At 37.8% G+C, this 20,207-nt stretch overlaps 4 protein-coding genes across 4 annotated transcripts in view; 2 read left to right on the top strand and 2 right to left on the bottom strand.

The window, feature by feature from the left end:
- Positions 1-345: 345 nt before the first annotated feature.
- zar1l (zygote arrest 1-like) lies at positions 346-2,321 on the bottom strand. The gene is made up of 4 exons (XM_084401295.1): positions 1,642-2,321; positions 851-943; positions 705-779; positions 346-623 (listed from the first exon to the last, which is right to left on the bottom strand). The coding sequence occupies exons 1-4, from the start codon at positions 2,266-2,268 to the stop codon at positions 480-482; spliced, it is 939 nt and encodes a 312-aa protein (XP_084257421.1). The 5' UTR covers positions 2,269-2,321; the 3' UTR covers positions 346-479.
- A 3,168-nt stretch (positions 2,322-5,489) lies between these two features.
- kl (klotho) lies at positions 5,490-11,672 on the top strand. The gene is made up of 5 exons (XM_084400610.1): positions 5,490-6,355; positions 7,597-8,107; positions 8,332-8,600; positions 9,216-10,341; positions 11,069-11,672. The coding sequence occupies exons 1-5, from the start codon at positions 5,630-5,632 to the stop codon at positions 11,407-11,409; spliced, it is 2,973 nt and encodes a 990-aa protein (XP_084256736.1). The 5' UTR covers positions 5,490-5,629; the 3' UTR covers positions 11,410-11,672.
- A 256-nt stretch (positions 11,673-11,928) lies between these two features.
- On the bottom strand, positions 11,929-14,723 carry rfc3 (replication factor C (activator 1) 3). The gene is made up of 9 exons (XM_084400609.1): positions 14,524-14,723; positions 14,141-14,278; positions 13,991-14,058; positions 13,818-13,915; positions 13,496-13,677; positions 12,934-13,070; positions 12,668-12,766; positions 12,296-12,365; positions 11,929-12,196 (listed from the first exon to the last, which is right to left on the bottom strand). The coding sequence occupies exons 1-9, from the start codon at positions 14,608-14,610 to the stop codon at positions 12,005-12,007; spliced, it is 1,071 nt and encodes a 356-aa protein (XP_084256735.1). The 5' UTR covers positions 14,611-14,723; the 3' UTR covers positions 11,929-12,004.
- The window catches only part of stard13a (StAR related lipid transfer domain containing 13a), a 73,689-nt gene continuing 67,370 nt past the window's right edge, over positions 13,889-20,207 (top strand). The window contains exon 1 of the mRNA XM_084400607.1: positions 13,889-13,972. The gene's annotated coding sequence lies outside the window, so the exon portion shown is untranslated. The remainder of the gene's footprint in view (positions 13,973-20,207) is intronic.

The following is a 20,207-nucleotide window of genomic DNA, read 5'->3' as shown; positions in this document are numbered from 1 at the left end:
GTGTTTAAAGGATAATGATTTTGCACAGTCTACAAATTAAAGCAAATACATTTATTTCAGTGACACTTAATCTTAGGGTTTTATGCATGCATAATCTTGAGCAAAATATTCCATTATGCATTACCATAATTAAATTGTGGAACAAGAGCTTAATTTCCACACAATGACAGTGGTGTTTTGGACCCCATTGACTTTCATTGCATGGACAAAAACAGTTCTTCATACTCGTGTTCTGCAGAAAAACATTTTACAAGTTTGGAAAGAAATAAGGGAAAGCACATAACATTTTAATTTTTGGTTTAGCTCTTAAGTCCCTCACGAAGCAGAAACGCTCACAGACTCTAGTATTCTGCTGATATACTTTATTAGGTTATATAAACTTGCACATTTATACAAATACAAAAATACAATACATCCCACCCAATGTCACATGGGCCACCAATACAGATTCTAAAACACATCATTATACACCTGAACATTTAGACTATGTACTTGAAACTGTAGATGGTGTCACAGGAAAGGCCTTTGCCCTTGCAGCGGCCACACAGTTCCTGACGGTGAGGACGACGCAGGTCAATGTGCCTCTGCTTTCGCTCACAGCAGCAGCGAGCCTTGCAGCAAACCTGGTAGAGGTCAAACGGAGCAAGGTCAAACTGCACAAACAACTTCAAAATAAGTGCACGATTACGATCAACAACTCCTACCTGGCACTGAATGGATTCAACCCTAAATGGATTCAGTCCCGCCTGGCACTTTCTGCAGTGCTGTTTGAAGTACACCTGTGGGAATGATGCCATTTAATTAGGTTTAAACCTCAAGTTTAAATGTTTTTAAAGTCACTGCATTTTACCTTGGAGGTTCCCGAGATGCACCACACAAATGCACTTTCCCATCGAATATTGCACTTACTGCAGTGATAAAATCCATATTTCTGCTCCAGAAACTAAATAAGAATAAATTGTTAGAATAGAACTCAAAATAAATAGTTTAACCAAAACTCCATGTACACGTAATTTTAAAGGGATAGTACGCCAAAAAAAGATGATTTGTCATTTACTCACCCTCATGTTGTTCCAAACCTGTATGAGAGTTTCTTCTGTTGAAAAATAAGATATTTTGAAGAATGTTGGTAACCAAACAGTCGACAGCACCCATTGACATCCATAGTTTTTATTTTATTTTTATAAGTAAGTTATTAGCCTACTATGTAAGTCAATGGGTGCTGTCGACTGTCGGGTTAACGACAAGAAACTGGTTTGGAACAATTTGAGGGCAAGTAAGACAAATTTGGGTGAAATTAGCGCCTACCAATCAAACTGCTCATTACATATTCATGTTGAAGGGGGGTCGTGAAAGAAAACGTTTTAAATAGAGTGAAGAGCCGCATTTTATTCGCCTTTGCAAGTTTTCAAGTTGAATAAAATAAGAATTTCCAGACAAAATATCATTAGAACTCTAGTACCAGTCATAAGCGGTATTCTTCCGATCAGCTTTGAACTAATTATTTTTAGATTTCCAAATCTGACTAACGTTACGTAGTATTTCAAGCCCAAGTCACCGAATTTCACAGAAAAATAGCCATTGTATTTTAGGGAAAAAAATAGTTGCTATGCTAAACCTTTCCCCTTAACATAACGTTACCTGAAAGTTAGACCGTTTATTTCGCTGAATCAACGACTTCCCCTGCCGTGAGTCGTTGTGCGTGGTTTCATCCAGTTTGCTCTTCTCGTCGTCGTCCGTTTCACTGTCCGTCTTGCTACTCTCATCCCCGCCATCGTCCTTACTTTCACTGGCAGTCGTGGACAAGGAGAAAATCCTGCGGTCGAAGACGGGGGAGTAGATGGCGACGGGACGGGAGAAGCGGACGGAGTTGACAGGTGTGCTGGGCAGAGTGTCTTTCAGTTTCAGTTTCAAGGGGTTGATGGACGGCGTCCTCGGTGACTCCCATTTATCGCCGCGATAATAAAGCGTTTTTGGGCCGAGTGAGCACTGGACAGTGGCATCTACCTTTGGGTTTACCTGCACACCGAACTCTCTAGTGTTGGCCTTGCGGAGGCGCGGGGTCAGATTCGGGTTCACTTGAGAAAGTATCGCTTTTAACTGCGCGCGTTTATAAATGTCAAAATAATCGGGGGCATCTGGCGCAACATACAAATTGTTTCCCTTTTTATTCCAGTTTTGCTGCTTAAATTTAGCGTTGCCGGGGTAAAAGGGGAAATAGCCAGGATACCCGCCATAGTTGTAAGGTGGAATGAGATACTCCTCCATTGTGGCGTAATCATTAGCAGAGGCGTTGCTGAATATTTATGATATTCCTGAGCACACGCCTTAATTGGCGCGACCTAATTAGCATCGATCACGTGTGGGCGTGGCTCAGCAATACGAATATGACGCATTAGCATTAGGTAATGATCGGAATCGGCAGTCTTTCCCTGTTTTATATATTTAATTTAGCATGAGTTGAAAATGCAGTTGTGTACGGACTGTATTTTACATGAAAAAGCAAGTAGTAACAACACAGGTTCCACAACTTCACCTTTATTTTTAAAATAGCAAGTTTTTTAAAATTAAATTAAGATGATTTCTGGAATGTAACACAAATTTACTATTTCATTTCAACATGTTTTAAATTATTGCTTAATTATTATATATGTAATTAATTTGTATGCCCTCACAATAATTAAGAGACACCATTGAATATTTGCACTTTAAAAAAAAATATTTATCACAAAAAAATAAAATAATGAATAAATAAATGTTTTATTTATAAATAAATGTTTATAAAACTATGAATATATGTTTATAAAAATATATTTTATTAAAAACAAGGTCATTATAATGGTGACATTGTCAACCCGATTACAGATTAGCCTTTCTTTTACTGACTGAGTCCAGATTTGAAGAGCAATAATAATTTGTGAGGTATGTATGTTGCTAGGCGTTTAAATAAGTGGAGGGTTATAAAAGCTGGATTTTAAAACCCTCTGTTATGCTTCAGGCAAACAACGAGAACTAAACTAAAGGTTTACTAAAGGTCTTAAATTCTAGGTTCACTATAGTTGAAGCTGTTCAATCTAGCTTGCATTACCAGTCTAAAGTCTGTTTCTTATGCTGAGGATTTTGTTCTGTTTTATTTGTCAAGAACCTTTTCTTTTTATAATAAAATAAAATAAAGTATGGATTGTTTGCTGCACAGTGCAAAATAAAGTAAAAAAAAACAAAAAAAATTATAAAAAACAAAAAAAAAAACAGTAATATTATGAAATATTATTACAATTTAAAATAATGGTTCTCTTTTTTAATATACTTTAAAATGTAATTTATTTTTGTGATGCAAAGCTGAATTTTCATCAGCAAGTACTCCAGTCTTTGGTGTCTTATGATCCTTCAGAAATTCTAATATGCTGATTTATGATCAATGTTGGAAACAGTTGTGCTGCTTAATATTTTTTTTATAACCTGAGATACTTTTTTCAGGATTATTTGATGAATAAAAAGTTAAAAAGAACTGTATTTATTTAGAATAGAAATCTTTTGTAACAATATACACTACCGTTCAAAAGTTTGGGAACAATAACTATTTTTTTTTTAAGAAATTAATACTTTAATTCAACAAGAATGCGTTAAATTGATAAAAGGTGATGGTAACGATTTATATTGTTAGAAATGTTTTTATTTTGAATAAATGCTGTTTTTATGAATAAATGCTGTTAACGTTTTACTCATCAATGAATCCTGAAAAAAGTATTCCAAAAAATATATATTAAACAGCACAACTGTTTCCATCATTGATAATGACTGAGTATCAAATCATCATATTAGAATGATTTCTGAAGGATCATAAGACACCAAAGACTGGAGTACTTGCTGATGAAAATTCAGCTTTGCATCACAAAAATAAATTACATTTTAAAGTATATTAAAAAAAGAGAACCATTATTTTAAATTATAATAATATTTCATAATATTACTGTTTTTTTTTTTTTTTTTTTTTTTTTTTTAACTGCAGGCTTGATGAGCATAAGAGACTTCTTGCAAAAGCATTAAAAATAGTAGTGTTTCCAAACTTTTGACTGGTACTGTATCTATATATGTCTATGTATACTAGTCTTCAAGCACTGTTAATAGTAGTAGTCATTTAGCTGACATTGTCTCAACCAAAGTAACTTTTATTTCAGGGGCAGTCCTGTTAGATCAGCTTACCCATGATGGGCACAAAAGTGTTAAGTGATCCCATTGATCTTCACTTCATGAATTAAACAACCTTTGGATTACCACCATCCCATACAGAAGAAGACCTGACACATTTATACATGCATCACTCCTCAATATTCAAGTAAGTTCAATGCTCAGTGAGTGTATTGTTTTTATTCCAGCTTAAAGTATCATACATTTACATCATACATCATACAAAGCACTGTTTGGATTTGTTTTCCCTCCTTCTCCTCCTCTGTTTTCTCTTTCTAGCCAATCGTCTCTATAATTCATCTACTGTATATGGGATCAAATAAATTTGACTATAACCTTTCAAAACTGACAAACAAGCCCTGCAGGGAAACGCAAGACTCACACCATTGGTTTTCCCTCATTTGGATGCGACAAGGATAGGTGTTGAGAAATAATATTTTGTGCTATTCAGGTATTGAAAAATAATATTGTGTGATTATAGAGGGCAGCAGATAGTTGTAATAAAAATAATTGCGTGCTTATCGAAGTGATGCATTCTTTATTTCATTAAATTATGTACATTGGCGGTCAATGCTACTGTAATAATATTGATGTTTCGCTTGAGTCAGACAGGCAAATAGCCCAGATCATTTGAACATTGCCCCTTCAGAGGCTCCAATAGCTGGTTTAAAACGAATAAAACAATCTCGGGGAACATATTATTGGCATTAATGTATTACAATAGCAATTTTTCCTTCTGGCTCCGTTCAGGACATGCGGGCACACCGTGCACATTACCATTACCCTTCTAGATGGAAATGCATTCTGATATATTACGCATGTAATTCAATTTAAATACACAAATCTGTTTCCTAGTACATATTACATTGTATTTTCATGTATTCTAAAGTGTTGATTTTATTACGTAATCAAGGTCTAGCTAATAAAAACACCTGTTCGAAGCACTTCCACAACATGCAGTTTAAACTGAGCGAGTTTGGGCTGGTAACATTAATGTAATGTACTGTATGTATTTCATTCATAAATTATTTGTTGGTGAAAGTCATTTAGTAATCCATTTGGATTACTGGATAACTTGGTGATCAGTATTCCTGTGATATATGGTTCATTCATATGGGTTTTTCAGTCTTAAAAGATAATCAGTTGTCATTTAGAGCCACTGGAGAAATCAAATATATATATATTTTTTGTAATCATATTTGCCCTATCACACACTAGCAGGAGGAAATGTGTTATTATGGGAGCTGGAATTGCGCAGCGCTTGGATACCTATTTACCCGTCAAGTGCCTGGGTAATAATTGATAGATTTCATGAGAGGACAAAAAAACGGGACCAGATGGGGCCAGGTGCATTATACCTCAGTTGCAAGCGACTCGGAGTGAGGTAAGAGACACAACTCACTTGTTTAACATTAGGAAAGTTGTCCAGTTCTCTGGCACCATGACAGTTGCATGGATTGTTTTGGCGCTCGTATTGTTCAGTCAGCTACAGTGGACAGCAGCTGATCCAGGCGCAGGACTGCACACATGGGATAGGTTTAGCAAACTTCCATATCCCGGTGACAAAGCCTTCCTTTATGACATTTTCCCTGAGAAGTTTATGTGGGCTGTCGGCACGGCTGCATATTCGGTTGAGGGAGCCTGGGAAAAAGACGGGAAGGGTAAGTCTATCTGGGACACTTTTACTCGCGGAGGGACCCGTGTATCCAGAGGCGACGTGGGCAGTGACAGTTATCACAACATCCCGGGGGACCTCCGAGCCCTGCAGCAACTTGGAGTCAGTCACTACCGGTTTTCTCTGTCCTGGCCGCGCATCTTCTCCAATGGCACCAAAGAAAGTTACAATGAAAAAGGTGTGGAATATTATAAAAGTCTAATTCGAGGTTTGAAGGATGTGAAAGTGCAACCCGTCGTGACTTTATATCATTGGGACCTGCCTGACAGTTTGCAAACCCTCTTTGGAGGCTGGAGCAATTCGGTTATGGTTGATCTATTCAGAGAATATGCAGATTTTTGTTTTAAAACATTTGGATCGGATGTGAAATTTTGGATTACCATCGACAATCCTTTTGTTGTGGCCTGGCATGGATACGGAACTGGGGTTGTGGCTCCTGGTATCAAAAATGACTCAGATTTGCCTTTCAGAGTGGGACACAATCTTCTGAAGGTAATTAGAGCCACATACTCAAATGTTTAAGTTATTTATTTAATTAACAAATGTATCTGTATAATTGTATCTGTCTGTCTGTTTATATATGTATAATATATATACACTCATCGGCCACTTTATTAGGTACACCTTGGACCCCCTTTACCTTTTGTGGCATAGATTCAAAAATGTGCTGGAAACATTCCTCAGAGATACTGGTCTGTATTGGATTGAGATCTGGTGAGTATGGAGGCCTTTTGAGTGTAGTCAACTCATTGTCATGTTCAACAATTCTGAGATGGTTTGAGCTTTGTGACATGGTGTGTTATTCTACTGGAAGTAGCCATCAGAAGATGTGTACACTGAGGTCATAAAGGGATGGAAATGGTCAGAAACAATACTCAGGTTTGTACTAAGGCTCAATTGTACTAAGGGGCCCAAAGTGTGCCAAATGGGACCACTACACCACTACCTCCAGCCTGAACCGTTGATTCAACCGTGGCTTTCATGTTGTTTATGCCAAATATTGCAGCAGAAATTAAAACTCATCAGACCAGCAACGTTTTTCCAATCTTCTATTGTCCAATTTTGGTGAGCCCATCTGAATTGTAGCTTCAGTTTCCTGTTCTTAGCTGACAGGAATGGCACCGGTGTATCTCCTGCTGCTGTAGCCTATCTTCTTCAAGGTTTGACGTGTTGTGCATTGAGTTACTGTTGCATTTCTCTCAGCTCGAACAAGTCTGGTCATTCTCCTCTGACCTCTGGCATCATCAAGGCATTTTCACCCACGGAATTGCCACTCACTGGATAGTTTCTCTTTTTCGGACCATTCTCTGTAAACCCTAGAGATGGTTGTGTGTGAAAATCCCAGTAGATCAGCAGTTTCTGAAATACTCAGACCAGCCCGTCTGGCAACAACAACCATGCCGTGTTCAAAGTCACTTAAATCACCTTTCTTCCCCATTCTGATGCTCAGTTTAAACTTCAGCAGATCGCCTTGACCATCTCTACATGCCTTGGCTGATTGGCTGATTAGATAGTAGAGCATTTGAACAGGTGTATCTAATAAAGTGGCTGGTGTGTATATATATTTTTTATTTTTTTATTTTTATTAATAGGCTTTTCATTTATTTTATTTTATTATCATCGTTATTATTATTTTGGTTCAATTTGTGTAGTTCAAAGTGCTGTATACAATATATGTTTTTCAAATATAATATATAGCCATGTATTTTGTTTCGGCCTGTGTTGCCGTCTAGGCTCATGCTGCAGCCTGGCACTTGTATGACGACCGGTATCGTTCCCGTCAGGGTGGGCTAGTGTCCATGGCTCTGGCCTCCCACTGGATCAAGCCTAGCAGAACCAGGCAGGAGAACCGCAGAGCCTGCCAGTGTTCTCTAGACTTCGTGCTCGGCTGGTTCGCCCGTCCGTTGTTTGTGGATGGAGACTATCCACCCTGCATGAAACACAATCTGACCCACAGACTGCCGTCCTTCACGGAAGCTGAGAGCGCGTATGTTAACGGAACAGCGGACTTCTTTGCCCTGTCTCATGGACCGGCTCTTAGTTTTCAGCTGATCAATGACAGTCTGCGCTTCGGCCAGACAGAAGACCTAGGTCTGAGGATGCTGCTGTACTGGGTCCGTGCCGAGTACAACAATCCTCCCATCTTTGTTGTGGAGAGTGGCTGGTATGGAAGTGGTGACACAAAAACAAAGGATGCCAAGCATATGTACTATCTGAAGCGCTTTATTATGGAGACTCTGAAAGGTACTGTATATGAACTGAGGGTGTTTGATGAAATGATAAGCATAGAATGAATGATAATAGAACGTATGTTGTAGGCATATGGCCATTTTGAGATTATCATATCTTTTAATGGTCAAAGAAGCATTTACAATGTGTTCCAATTATCATTTAGCACTGCTATTTTCAACAATTCACATTTCACAATCAGTAACTGATTATGAACAATCATTTTCTCCTCTTTATAGCGATCCGTTTTGATAGAGTAAATGTGATTGGCTACACAGCCTGGTCTCTGCTGGACGGGTATGAGTGGTACCGTGAATATGGAATACGACGGGGGCTTTTCTTTGTGGATTTCAACACTCCTGATCTGAAGAGAGAGCCGAAGACATCTGCCACTTTCTATAGCAAACTAATAGAGAAGAATGGCTTCCCTCAGCTTCCCGAGAACCGCCCTGCACAGGGTGTCTTTCCATGTGACTTTGCCTGGGGAGTGGCTGCCAATTCCATACAGGTAGGCCTACAGCTTATCCTGGTTGCTTGTAAAAACACAACTTTTATCATTGATTTGATACTGTATATGATATATATTTTATATTTGAACTTTATAATAATACATATATTTATTTAAAATACGGATTATTATTAGATTACATATTATATATTAGTGCTGTCAAATCGATTAATCGCATCTAACATAAAAGGTGGTTTATATAATATATATATATATACAGTATCACGTATATATTTACATATATATATATATATATATGCATACATATATGTGTGTACACACACGCACCTTTATATATGTACACATTATATAAACAAAAGCTTTTATGTTAGACATTTCTTCAAAAAGTAGAAAATGTCCTTACTATGTAAAGTGCTGGCCAGCAAATCAATCTTACTTGGTTGTTCTTGTTTGTCCCATTCAAAGGTCATTTTTTTAGAACTTAGATTCTGTGTTGATCGTATGATGTATCTAGCTTTAATCTTTGACCTTTGTTCAAACTTCAAACATTGATAAACATCATTTGCATATATTCAAATCCTGGTTTTATTCAATTTTCACTTTTCAAATTTTATATCTAAAATCATCTGAATGTCGTCTGATCCTGTTTTGAAGGTTGACACTACACCAAGCCAGTTTGCTGACCCTAGCGTTTATATCTGGAACATCTCTGGTAACGGAGAGTTGAAAAAGGTCCCTGGTGTGCAGGCGCCCCCTATGCACAGGCCGCGCCACTGCGCCGACTACGGCAGCATCCTCCAGCAGGTGTCTGACGTGCACCGGATCAAAGTCTCACACTTCCACTTCTCCCTCAACTGGTCCTCCATCATCCCAACAGGCCGGGTGTCTGATGCTAACGAAACACTGCTAAGATACTACCATTGCTTTGTTAGTGAGCTACATAAGGTTAACGTAACCCCGGTTGTGACCCTTTGGCACCACACAGGGAAACTATCCAGCCTCCCGGCATCCAGGGAGGCTGGTGGGGGCTGGCAGAGCGAGGAGACAGTCCAGGCATTTGCAGACTACGCCAGGTTGTGTTTCCAACGACTGGGAACTCATGTCAAGCTGTGGATCACTCTGAATGAGCCTAACGATGAGGATCTTGAATACACTGTGGGCCACCAGCTTCTTCGTGCGCACGCGTTGGCTTGGCACGTCTACGACAGCGAGTTTCGCAAAGCCCAAGGTGGAAAGGTATCGCTGGTTCTTCATATGGACTGGGTCGAACCTGCGTTTTCATTCAGCAGGGAGGATGTGGCGCCTGCAAACCGAGTCCTGGACTTTCGTGTCGGCTGGTTTGCTGAGCCCATCTTCGGTAGAGGTGATTACCCAGCGGTGATGCGTAGCTGGCTCCAACAGCGAAACAATATCGATCTCTTCAACTACCACTTACCGACGTTCAGCAAAGAGGATCAACTGCTGGTAAAAGGAACCTACGATTTCTTCGCCATCAGCCATTTTACTACCTCAATGGTATATGATGGAGTGGAAGACAAATACACCTTCAAGGACAAGTTGCAGGTTCAGTTGATATCTGACGTGACCTGGATCATGTCTCCAAGACGCAACTCTCCTGTGGTCCCCTGGGGTCTTCGCAAGGCACTGAACTGGGTTAACTCCCGATACAAAGGGGTTCCCATTTATGTGATGGCCAATGGTGTTCAAGAGGACACCGCTAGGTTTAAGGATAGCTTGCGCGTCTACTACCTATACAACTACATTAATGAGGCCTTGAAAGGTAAGAAACTGTATAATGTTATGTGTTGGCTTTCACTAGGGTGGCTCGTACAGAATTTTATTTAATTTTTTGGGGCTTTGTCAAGAGCTCTGTCTCAGTCACTGTTAACTGAATTAAAATTATGGTGTAAAATACTGTACATTAATTAACTGATCAAAGAAACAAGCACAGAAAACCAATATATTATAATGAATATTCATATTAATAATTAGCAATTCCTAATCTATTTCGTTTTTATTATAAAGCTCATATACATTTTAATAAAATTATAATTAAAGGAAATGTGAATCATTAATATTAATTATATTAATCATAATTTTTCACATGTTTTAGAGATGATATATTTCACACTTTTTTTTATATCTGTAGGGTGTCTTAAATGTTGAATGTTTCAACATCTAATTGTTGAAGATGAATTTTTTTAAGTTTCCTAGTACTGTAACCCACTTGGATAAGTTCTGATTACTCAAATCTATGCCGTTTCTATTTAGAGGCACACGTCTCAGGCTGTACACACTCATCCACACGCAGCAGCTTAATTATTAAACAGAAAACTAGGGAAACAGTTTGCTGACCTTAGGAAAACTAGCGAGCCGCTCTTCATCTGATCTTTGGAAAAATATTTGTTTACTATTCTCAAAACACCGGCAAGGCCTCGCTTTATAGTTACGTCATGGGTTCAGGAGTTCACTTCACTCGCATTCTAACCTCTTATTTGTTCTTTTAGCGTATACGCTAGATGGAGTCAATCTGAAGGGCTACTTTGCATATGCATTCAGCGACCAGCGGGACCCAGGCTTTGGCATGTATGGTCACGTGCAGGAGGAGGTCATTCTGAAATCTTCACTGGCCCATTACAAAAACATCATCCACCACAATGGCTTCCCTGCCACAGGCACACCTCAGCAACAGTGTCCCCATGCTCCAGTGCACAGCTCTGGCCGTTATATCCTCACCAAGCAGCCTGTCGTTGGCTTTCTCTCTCTGGTGAGCTCTTGCATGCTGATCACAGTGTGCCTTATTATCTACTACGCAGTCAAGAGGCACAAATTAGCCACCAAAAAATGAAGGGAAATGGTTCCAGTGGACTCTTATACTTTTAATTTATTTGTTTTAATGGTTAGTTTATGACTACCCAACTCAACATGAGCCTGACCATATATATATCATTTCAGCATTATCATGTAAAACCACTATTTATTTGTAAAAAGTAAAATATTTGCTATTTCACAAGGGTTTGTAAAAAAAATGGCATGTTAAAGAGAAACTGACTATGGTTAGTATAGGTAAATGATGTCATACATTGTCAGATATATTAAATAAATGTCTTCAAAGTAATTAAGTGCGATATCTTTAATTTTCTTTTTATATTACCTGTAATAATATACTAATATAATGTACTTTTATAATTTTCTGTAACATCTAAGCCTGTCATATGTACAATCCAAAAATCTCTGGAGCTCTGTAATAATCATAATGTGCAATTTTCTTTATTTTTCTGCTTTATGTTGTCAATTTTCTGCTTATTTCATACATGTCCAAGTTCCCTAAAGAGGTACAGGAAATAGCAAAAACAATAGTCCAAAAAACAATTTAAATAGCTTTTATTATGAAAAACAAACAGTTATCCCAACATATCTTATTAATTTTAGGCTAGAATAGCTCAGAACATAAAGTTGTCAAGTCCATCTTCCATAAACTTCTTGTAGATGGCCATGAATTTAGCTACAAAGGCCTCCAGGTGGTAAATAGCTTTGTTGCCTAGCTGCAGTCTGTGCTCGTAGTACGCCGCCATCTGAACCACCTCGGCCTTCAGGTGTCCATCACAGTTACTCAGCAACTCCGTCACCAGGCCCTGGAATACCAATGCGAACAGTGTCGATGCTGTGATTGTACATCAAATCAAGCTGTAATTTAACTTTGATTTTAATAAGCTGAAAATAAGCAGCTGTACCTTCATGATGACATTTGGTGGGATGCAGTGAGTTAGAAGTTCATACAATCGTGCCCGGACCTCCAAAAGTCTGCAAAATTAAAACAAGATTTTAGCAAACATTTCAATTATACTGTTTAAAAAACAAACCAGGCTACATAAACCTAAGTTAATTATTAAAAGTTATCATGATGTAAAAAAAATAATAATAATCAATTCCACATTTACTAGAATCACCAAAGCAAAGAAGTGAATGATTTTTTCTTAACCCTAAAAAGGACTTTGGCAAGTCATGCTCTAGGAGTTGATATTTATTAACATCTATCGCTTTTTAGGTCCTTTTATTAGCACTGGCATGATTTTGTTTTTGCTTGTATTTATGCATGTTGTGACCTTTGAGGGCTCTGCTGGCTGACTATAGCATTAGCGGTCTCTCTGAGGTACACCTCCCAGTCTGTCACAGGGATGTCCTGGTCTGGAGAGAATGGATACCTGCAGGAAAATAAATTTGGGAACAGAGAACATAAAATGTATGTTTGGCTTGCACTTCAGGTGAGTTATGTTTATTCATTCGGAAGCTGGATACAATGATTCATTTTTTTATTTATCACTGGTAAATAGACCAGTCTCTTTATTCTGGTTGAAGCGAAGGCTCTCACTGTTGAACTCTGCAGGCTTCACACATAAGCAGGGCTTTACGGAGGTTACGGCCAGATTTCTCAGCAATCTGTCTGGCCAGTTCAGGAGGAAGCAGCAGGCCCTCCTTCCTGCAAACGCCTGACAGAACACTGCACACCTGAGAAGATGAAGAAAGTTAGGTTGCTTTCACAATTCATTTCAAATATATAGTCAAAAATGCAGACAATATGCCAATTTACAAGAAATGTTTTCTATTTTAAAATGTAATTTATTTCTGTGATGGCAAAGCTGAATGTTTAGCATCATTACTCCAGTCTTCAGTGTCACATGACCCTTCAGAAATCATTCTAATATGCTGATTTGATGCTCAAGTAACATTTCTTATTATTATCAACGTTGAAAACAGTTGTGCTGCTTATTATTTTTGTGGAAACCTTGAAACATTGTTCCAGGATTCTTTGATGAACAGAAAGTTACAACAGCATTTATATAGAAAAAATTAAATCTTTTGTAACATTGATTGTAAACATCTTTACTATCACTTTTGATCAACTTAAAAGTATTAATTTCTTTCAACCTCACCTCTTCCACACTTGGCAGGGGGACTCTAACAGCCAGACACCTGCTCCTGATGGGGGAGATCACTTTTGAGGTGGAGTTACAGCAAAGGATCAGTCGACAAGTGGACATGTACTTCTCCATCGTACGCCTCAAGGCATGCTGGGCATCTTTAGTGAGACGGTCCACCTCAGTCAGCAGCACCACTGTGAATAGATTCATTACTGCCACTACTGTTAGAAGTGTACGCGATCACTAATAAAAGGTTATCATATCCAAACACAGCTCTAAGCTATTCAGCTGATTCAGATTAATGATCTAACCCAATGAAAGAACAAAGCCGAACCTTTGAACTCCCTCTGAGCACTGGACTGAATCTGCTGAGACTGGGCGACAGTTTTTATCAGCTCCTGAATGACCACACGGTCACTGTTCCCCGCATCACTGAGGAAAACAGATCAGATATGAGGGAACTGCAAGTGAAGACTCCAAACATACAGAGTAAATCTTTTTTATTACCTTGGATTCACCTCTAGATGATAGTTGCTGGCAATAGTGTTGATTTCAAGCTTCTTTTTAGATGGAGTCTACAAGAGACAAAACAGTAGCAGTTAATACTGTAGTTCATACTTAGTAGATGTTCAAACTAGTATCTGATGTTTTTAATACCGTGATGGACTGGTGTTCAATCCTGAGTTTCTCGACCCCGGGTCCGTACAACTCTCTGAGCAGACACATGATCCGTGTTTTCTTCCCAGCACCAGGCGGTCCATAAACCAACAAGTGTGGAAAATCACCACACTGGACCTGTAGAATTAAACCGCGAGAGACCATTATATTATCTAATTAATATTAGGCACATTTAAGTTTACATCACCAGAATTGTTACTGCAACTGTAAAAAGAAACCATTAAAAAAATTGTCTTCAGCTAGAGAGCGCAATGATGTACATGTTGGTAAAATATAATTCACGTTTAGTTGTTTGACGTGACTCGAGTCAGACATAAACAACACCAACTACGTTAGCTTTATATAGTTTCTGCTTTTTTTACCAGGTTTTTCAGATGGTTTGCTTGCTCCTTGTGGTAGTCGAGTTTAGCCAAGGACGTTGGTCTGTATTTATCCACCCATAAACTCATTTTTCTATCTGAATGATGAGAATATTTAATATGTTGAGAATTTGAGCCGCCTGCTCCCGCGAAACATAAACCCGCGCAGTGCGCTGTCAGAACGGCAACTACAGGGAGCGAGGAAGGACAAGTGCTTTCGCGTTTCGTAAAACTCGATACTTTGCCGGCGCTCTTTACAGTTTCGAACTAATGAATTCACAACATACATTCAAGAATTATATTACACATTAAACTGGTATGGATTTATTTTAAGGTTTGTTAGATATGGGTTTGTTTTGACAATATTTCATGATAATGCCTAGCTTTATTATCGTCAGATGATGCAAGATGATATGGTCGTGTCAAAATAAAAACACAATAAAATTATAATTTCATTCTCATGAAAATAGTGCAAAAGTGAATGGTGAGGTTGTCAATGATTCTGCCTAGCCTCTTTTGTTGTTGATGATGTTGTTGTTGATTTCAACAGAAGTAGCCTAATATAGAACAATAACAATAATTTCAGGAAAATACAAAACTAAGCACATTATTCCACACCCTGCAGTTAAGATATATCATATAGTCCTATACATATCTCCATATTTAATTTATTATAGCTATGTTGATTTAATATAGTTTTTTAAGGCAAGACGTTATAGTGAATAATGTAATAATGTTAACTTATTACCATTTTCCCCACAGTTTATTACTCATAGTATTAAGACAGGGGATCACCATATCCATTTTTTCATCAGGTAAGAAGAGCAGTGTTAATCTGCTTCATCTGCTTTCAGTAATAATATTTTCTAATTTGTTGAAGATATTTCATTCACACCATAGGTAGAATAATAATTCTAAATCTTTTGTATCAAGAACATAAGGACTGTCATTTTCAGGTTGTACTTCCATTCCCGCCGTCCTTGGTGGGTTGTACGGTCATTCAGATCTGAGTTCAGATCTCCCTTTTAGGTTCATCTGTTCCCATGCTTGTGTGGTTCAGCTGACAAACTACCTCGGCTCTGAATGAATGAAAGGATCTATCTGCCAAACATGCCGTCCTCAAAAAATGGACCTGAATGTAAACTACACTGCTCTAACAGCTTACTGTACATGGATGTTCTTAGCAGATGCTTTCTTACAATTTCTGGCATTCAACCCATATAAAACAAGGTCTATCTTTTGTTTATTCCTCAAGTCTCACCTTCATCATGTCCTACGTCTCACATTCTTGAAGTCATATGCTGCATTTGCTGCCAAAACAGCTTAGTCTGAGTGATTTACCAATGTTGATCTCAAACATACAATATTGTATGACATTTGGTGAAATCGTAGCATTTAGCCTACAAGGCTGTACAGGGAAAAGAATCTCATCTATTTTGTACTCTGCTCTCATTCTGTCTGATTTTTGGTTCACTTCCTGAGCTCTGTTCATGAGTAAATGAAGATGTGAGCAAGAATGACAAAGAGGGATTGTGGTGTTTGCTGTTAAATGATATTGCTCGTGTTGTGGTATCTCAGGAATGCTCTTTAAATCACAGAAATATTTATGTATTTCAACTGAGGAATTTCAGCTGTCTGTTTAAATGGTTTCTGCTGTCTTGACAATGTTTCACATGCATGAATGTCCTTGTCACAATTTCACAAAGCATAAATATCATAGGGTCACTCTGGTTAAATGTAGTCATGTGTTATCTTTCTCCATGTTTTCCTCTATTTTAACCATGCATAGTAAATTAATCCTCGGTTTCAAATTGTGCTTTTGTTAAACCCGGTTATTTCCAATTTGCATATTTATAAGGTCAATAGATTGGACCCATACAGATCTCCATAATCACTTGTCTGGGGAAGTGTAGAAAAGTATGTTTCAAATCACCTCAAACGCACAAAATAAATCAACTAGCCAACAATTTCTTCACTAAATGGAACGTGTTTACTGTCACTGATATTGAAATTTTCCTCTAATATGCTAAAACTAGACCGCGCTTGAAAATAACAGCGTGTATGAATATTTGATGAGGTAAGTTCTACAGCAGTTTCCGTTCCCCCACCCATATATGATGAAAGATGTTGATGTAGACTATGGTTTAAAAGTAAGCAATAGGAAGCCAATGTTGAGAGGCTGCGCTGTATCGTGAATAAGTTACGGCTTTACGTCGTGCCTGCAACCTCTTCAGCCGTGACTTATTTACGGTACAGAACTAGCCTGGAGCTTATTGCTTTTGTGAAACAGTGACCACACAATACAACTATTAAAGCCAAAAAATGTCCCTGATCGTGAACCAACATGAGTTACATTATTACGCCGTTAGATGGCGGCAAAGGCTGTCTTCATGATTGAGTCATTTAGTAGCCTAGTGAAGACTTTATATTGAAAGTAATTTCAAATACAAACTGATCAATGTATTGACTAGCGCTGTCAGGGTCAGAGTCAGGGCACTTTAAAATTCTCTTCACCATTAAAAGGACAAGATATCGAAGATCGGATTTTTTATTCGCTCACTCCATCTCTCATTGAAAATGGGCGTGCATGACATCTCTCAGATGGCAGGGAATCGTCCTCAGTGATCACTGATGATGAAAAACGTCTTTTAAAAGAGGTCTTTTTCTCATAAAAAAAAAAAATCATTGGTTTACAAAGCCATGGCCAGCTAAAGAGAAGATGGCTGAGTGACACACAGAAGCACCCATCAACAAGTATGAAAACCTTTGTTATTCTCTATCAGTTACAGCTTCACAGAGGCAAAGAATGAGGAGACACCAGCCAGTTTTGTCGATTTTTTTTTTTTTTTTTTTTTTTTTTTTTGCTTTTCAATTCTAAAATTATGCCACTAGATGGCAGTAACAACTGTATATAGATGGATATTTTTTTTTATTTAGCGTGTGAAGGTTCTAAAACCTGGAGAAAGTTATAGGCCTACCATTCAAAAACCTTTTATTCATAAAAAAAAAAAAAAAAAAAAAAAAAAAAAAATCCTGGAAAAAAAAAATTGTAGGCTAGTACGGTTTCCACAAAAATATAAAGCAGCACAACTTTAATGATAATATATATTAAAAAAATCTTGAGCACCAAATCAGCACTGACGACACTGAAGACACTTTTTTGACACAAAATTCAGCTTAGCCATCACAGAAATAAAAAAATATTCAAATAGAAAAGTTATTTTAAAGTTATTTTACATTTATTTTTAATAATCTTTCACAATATTACTTTATTAAAAAATCTTACAGACCCCAAACATTTGAACGGTAGTGTGCCCAGTGTCCATTCTGGGTTACTAATGTGCATCTTTTTAAAAAGGGAGCATGTATTGTAGTTTGTGTTGGACAGATAAGGCTGTTCAGGAGACTGTAAGGCATTTAAAGTGTTTATCAGTTTGGTGAGTGTGATCAGATGCCAGGCAGTCCTGGTATTCACTTTTCCCAACATGCATTGCATAAACATATTGTTATGACATCTGAGAACGCTTTTTGCATCACTGTCAGTCTGTTTCCCGTCAGTGCAGCTCAGAGACATTTTGAAGCCCCAAAAGGGATTTATTTATATCTATGGGTTGTGAGTTTGTGGGACGAACATGCAGTGAGGCTCCATTATGCCTGAAATTCTTACACATTTGAGTAGAGCTTTACATTTGATTTGCCTCAAAGATTAATTCTTAAGGGTTAGAGGTTTGTTCAAATTAATTTTTTTAAATAATCAGCAGAATATATAAATGAGAGAAGGCAAATTGTTGATTTGTAAATGTAATAAATATACAATAATCCACACTTATATATATATAGCCTATATATAATTTTTTTATTTATTTTTTTCATTAATGAATAATGCATAACATTCTTGGCTCATAAAATGCTGCATAAGCTGTATTTGCTCTCAGCGATGCCAAAGGTGTTGTTAAAAGTAGGTCAGTCTGTATTTCTTCCTTTCATGTTCTATTTTAACTTTCTTTAACCATGCAAACATGGTCACGGTCAGGGCCAGTGTTGCTCTGTGCGAATGTATCGCGAATCAGGGTAAAATCAATACTCTGCTGTGGATTAGAAAGTTGTGATGATGATGAGTGACTATTAATTTTCATTGAAATGCTGTAAAATGTTTTAGAGATCTTAAAGCCCTATTTACATTCTTGAGAATCTTAAAATAGCCACTAATAGAGTGCTGCAGCTGTGACATCAAAACCCAGAAGACTAATTCACCAGTGGTTCCCTTGAGGTTTTCCTATGGGTTTTATAATAGGGTTTTTCAATTTATGTAAATGTGGAAAACACATTACGTTTTTTTCTACAACGTAAACTGCACTCACTCTCACCCCAAACGTTCTTATCTTAAACGTAAAACATACGTTTTATAAAAGAAGCATAACAGCATCAAGATTTATGTTTCCGATATGGGCATGTGTGATTTAGGTTATAGAGCAAAACTTCCAAGTATCATCAAGTTATTACGTCGAGAACTTATTTTACTCAAATTGGTGAATTAATCTTCCAGGTTTTGACGTCACGGCTGCAGCACTCCGTACATACATCCTTAACTCTTTTGAGTTTTGAGTATTGTAATTCCTATCCAAAGGAATTCAGGGGTCGGTTTTGGGGGTATTTGGACATCTTTAAACTGTTAAAAACATGATTTTATGATGCCACATTCTCCCGTCACCCCACACGATTGATCTCTGAGGGGAGATCTCTGTCTGTCCTGGCATTGACGGTGACACCTGCCTGTAAGTTATTGTGAGGAGAGAAAGAGAGGGCTTTGATGCAGTAGATGGCCACATTTAATGCTAGGAACACAACCGGATTAATAGAATTAATAGCTTTGCGCTGTGGCACTAATATCCGTCTCAGCCAGGATGCTTAGTGGTAGTCAGTGGCCATACTCGCATAAGGGCCTTTTTGAGCAACTTTCCTCCAATCTTTCCCCAGTAATGCTGACAATTAGAAAAACGAACCCTCATTTAGTGCCTGGCGACGAAGCCACTTCCTGTTGGTTTACAACCCCAGATCTCCAGATTCCCAAACACACAGCTAGTGTTTGTGTGAGAGAGGGGCTATTTTTACCCGCACGAGGCTGGGGGAGTGTTGAGAACGCATAGAGTGATGGAATGTCTTCAGCTATGAATTGCAGCGAGTCACACGGACACACGCACTGACAGACAGACATGTTCTCACAGAAGCACTCTCTGCAGGACAAGCATACACTGCAGTGCTTTCAGCATTCATTAAAAGTGCATGTTTCTGCAAAGCATGCTGAATCATAGAGGAGAACTAGGCCCACAATTCATTGGCTAGTGACTTAAAAATGACCCTTTTTGTTATATATATAAAAAAAACAATTATAAGAAATATCACTGTTACCTATTGAGGTGAGAAGATGCTTTCATATGAAGCTTCCAAGGAAATTATCAATTAGCCTATAATAATATAATATAATATAATATAATGAATGATGTTTTATATTCATCTTATGAATTTTGTCATGTTGTAATAGCTACACTAACATGCATGCCAAAAAGTACCATGGTAAATACCATGTTTGTTGGACATGTTGCATAGCAAATAGACAGAATTACTGAAAAACATCCTTCCATATATTTAATAGCCTAAAATTAATATGTTTTTTGGACATTGTAAAA

Source organism: Rutilus rutilus (genome assembly GCF_951802725.1).
Source record: "Rutilus rutilus genome assembly, chromosome: 25".
Classification (NCBI taxonomy): Eukaryota; Metazoa; Chordata; class Actinopteri; order Cypriniformes; family Leuciscidae; genus Rutilus; species Rutilus rutilus.
Note: the sequence above shows the minus strand (reverse complement) of the source record. Positions and strands in the feature narration are given on the sequence as shown.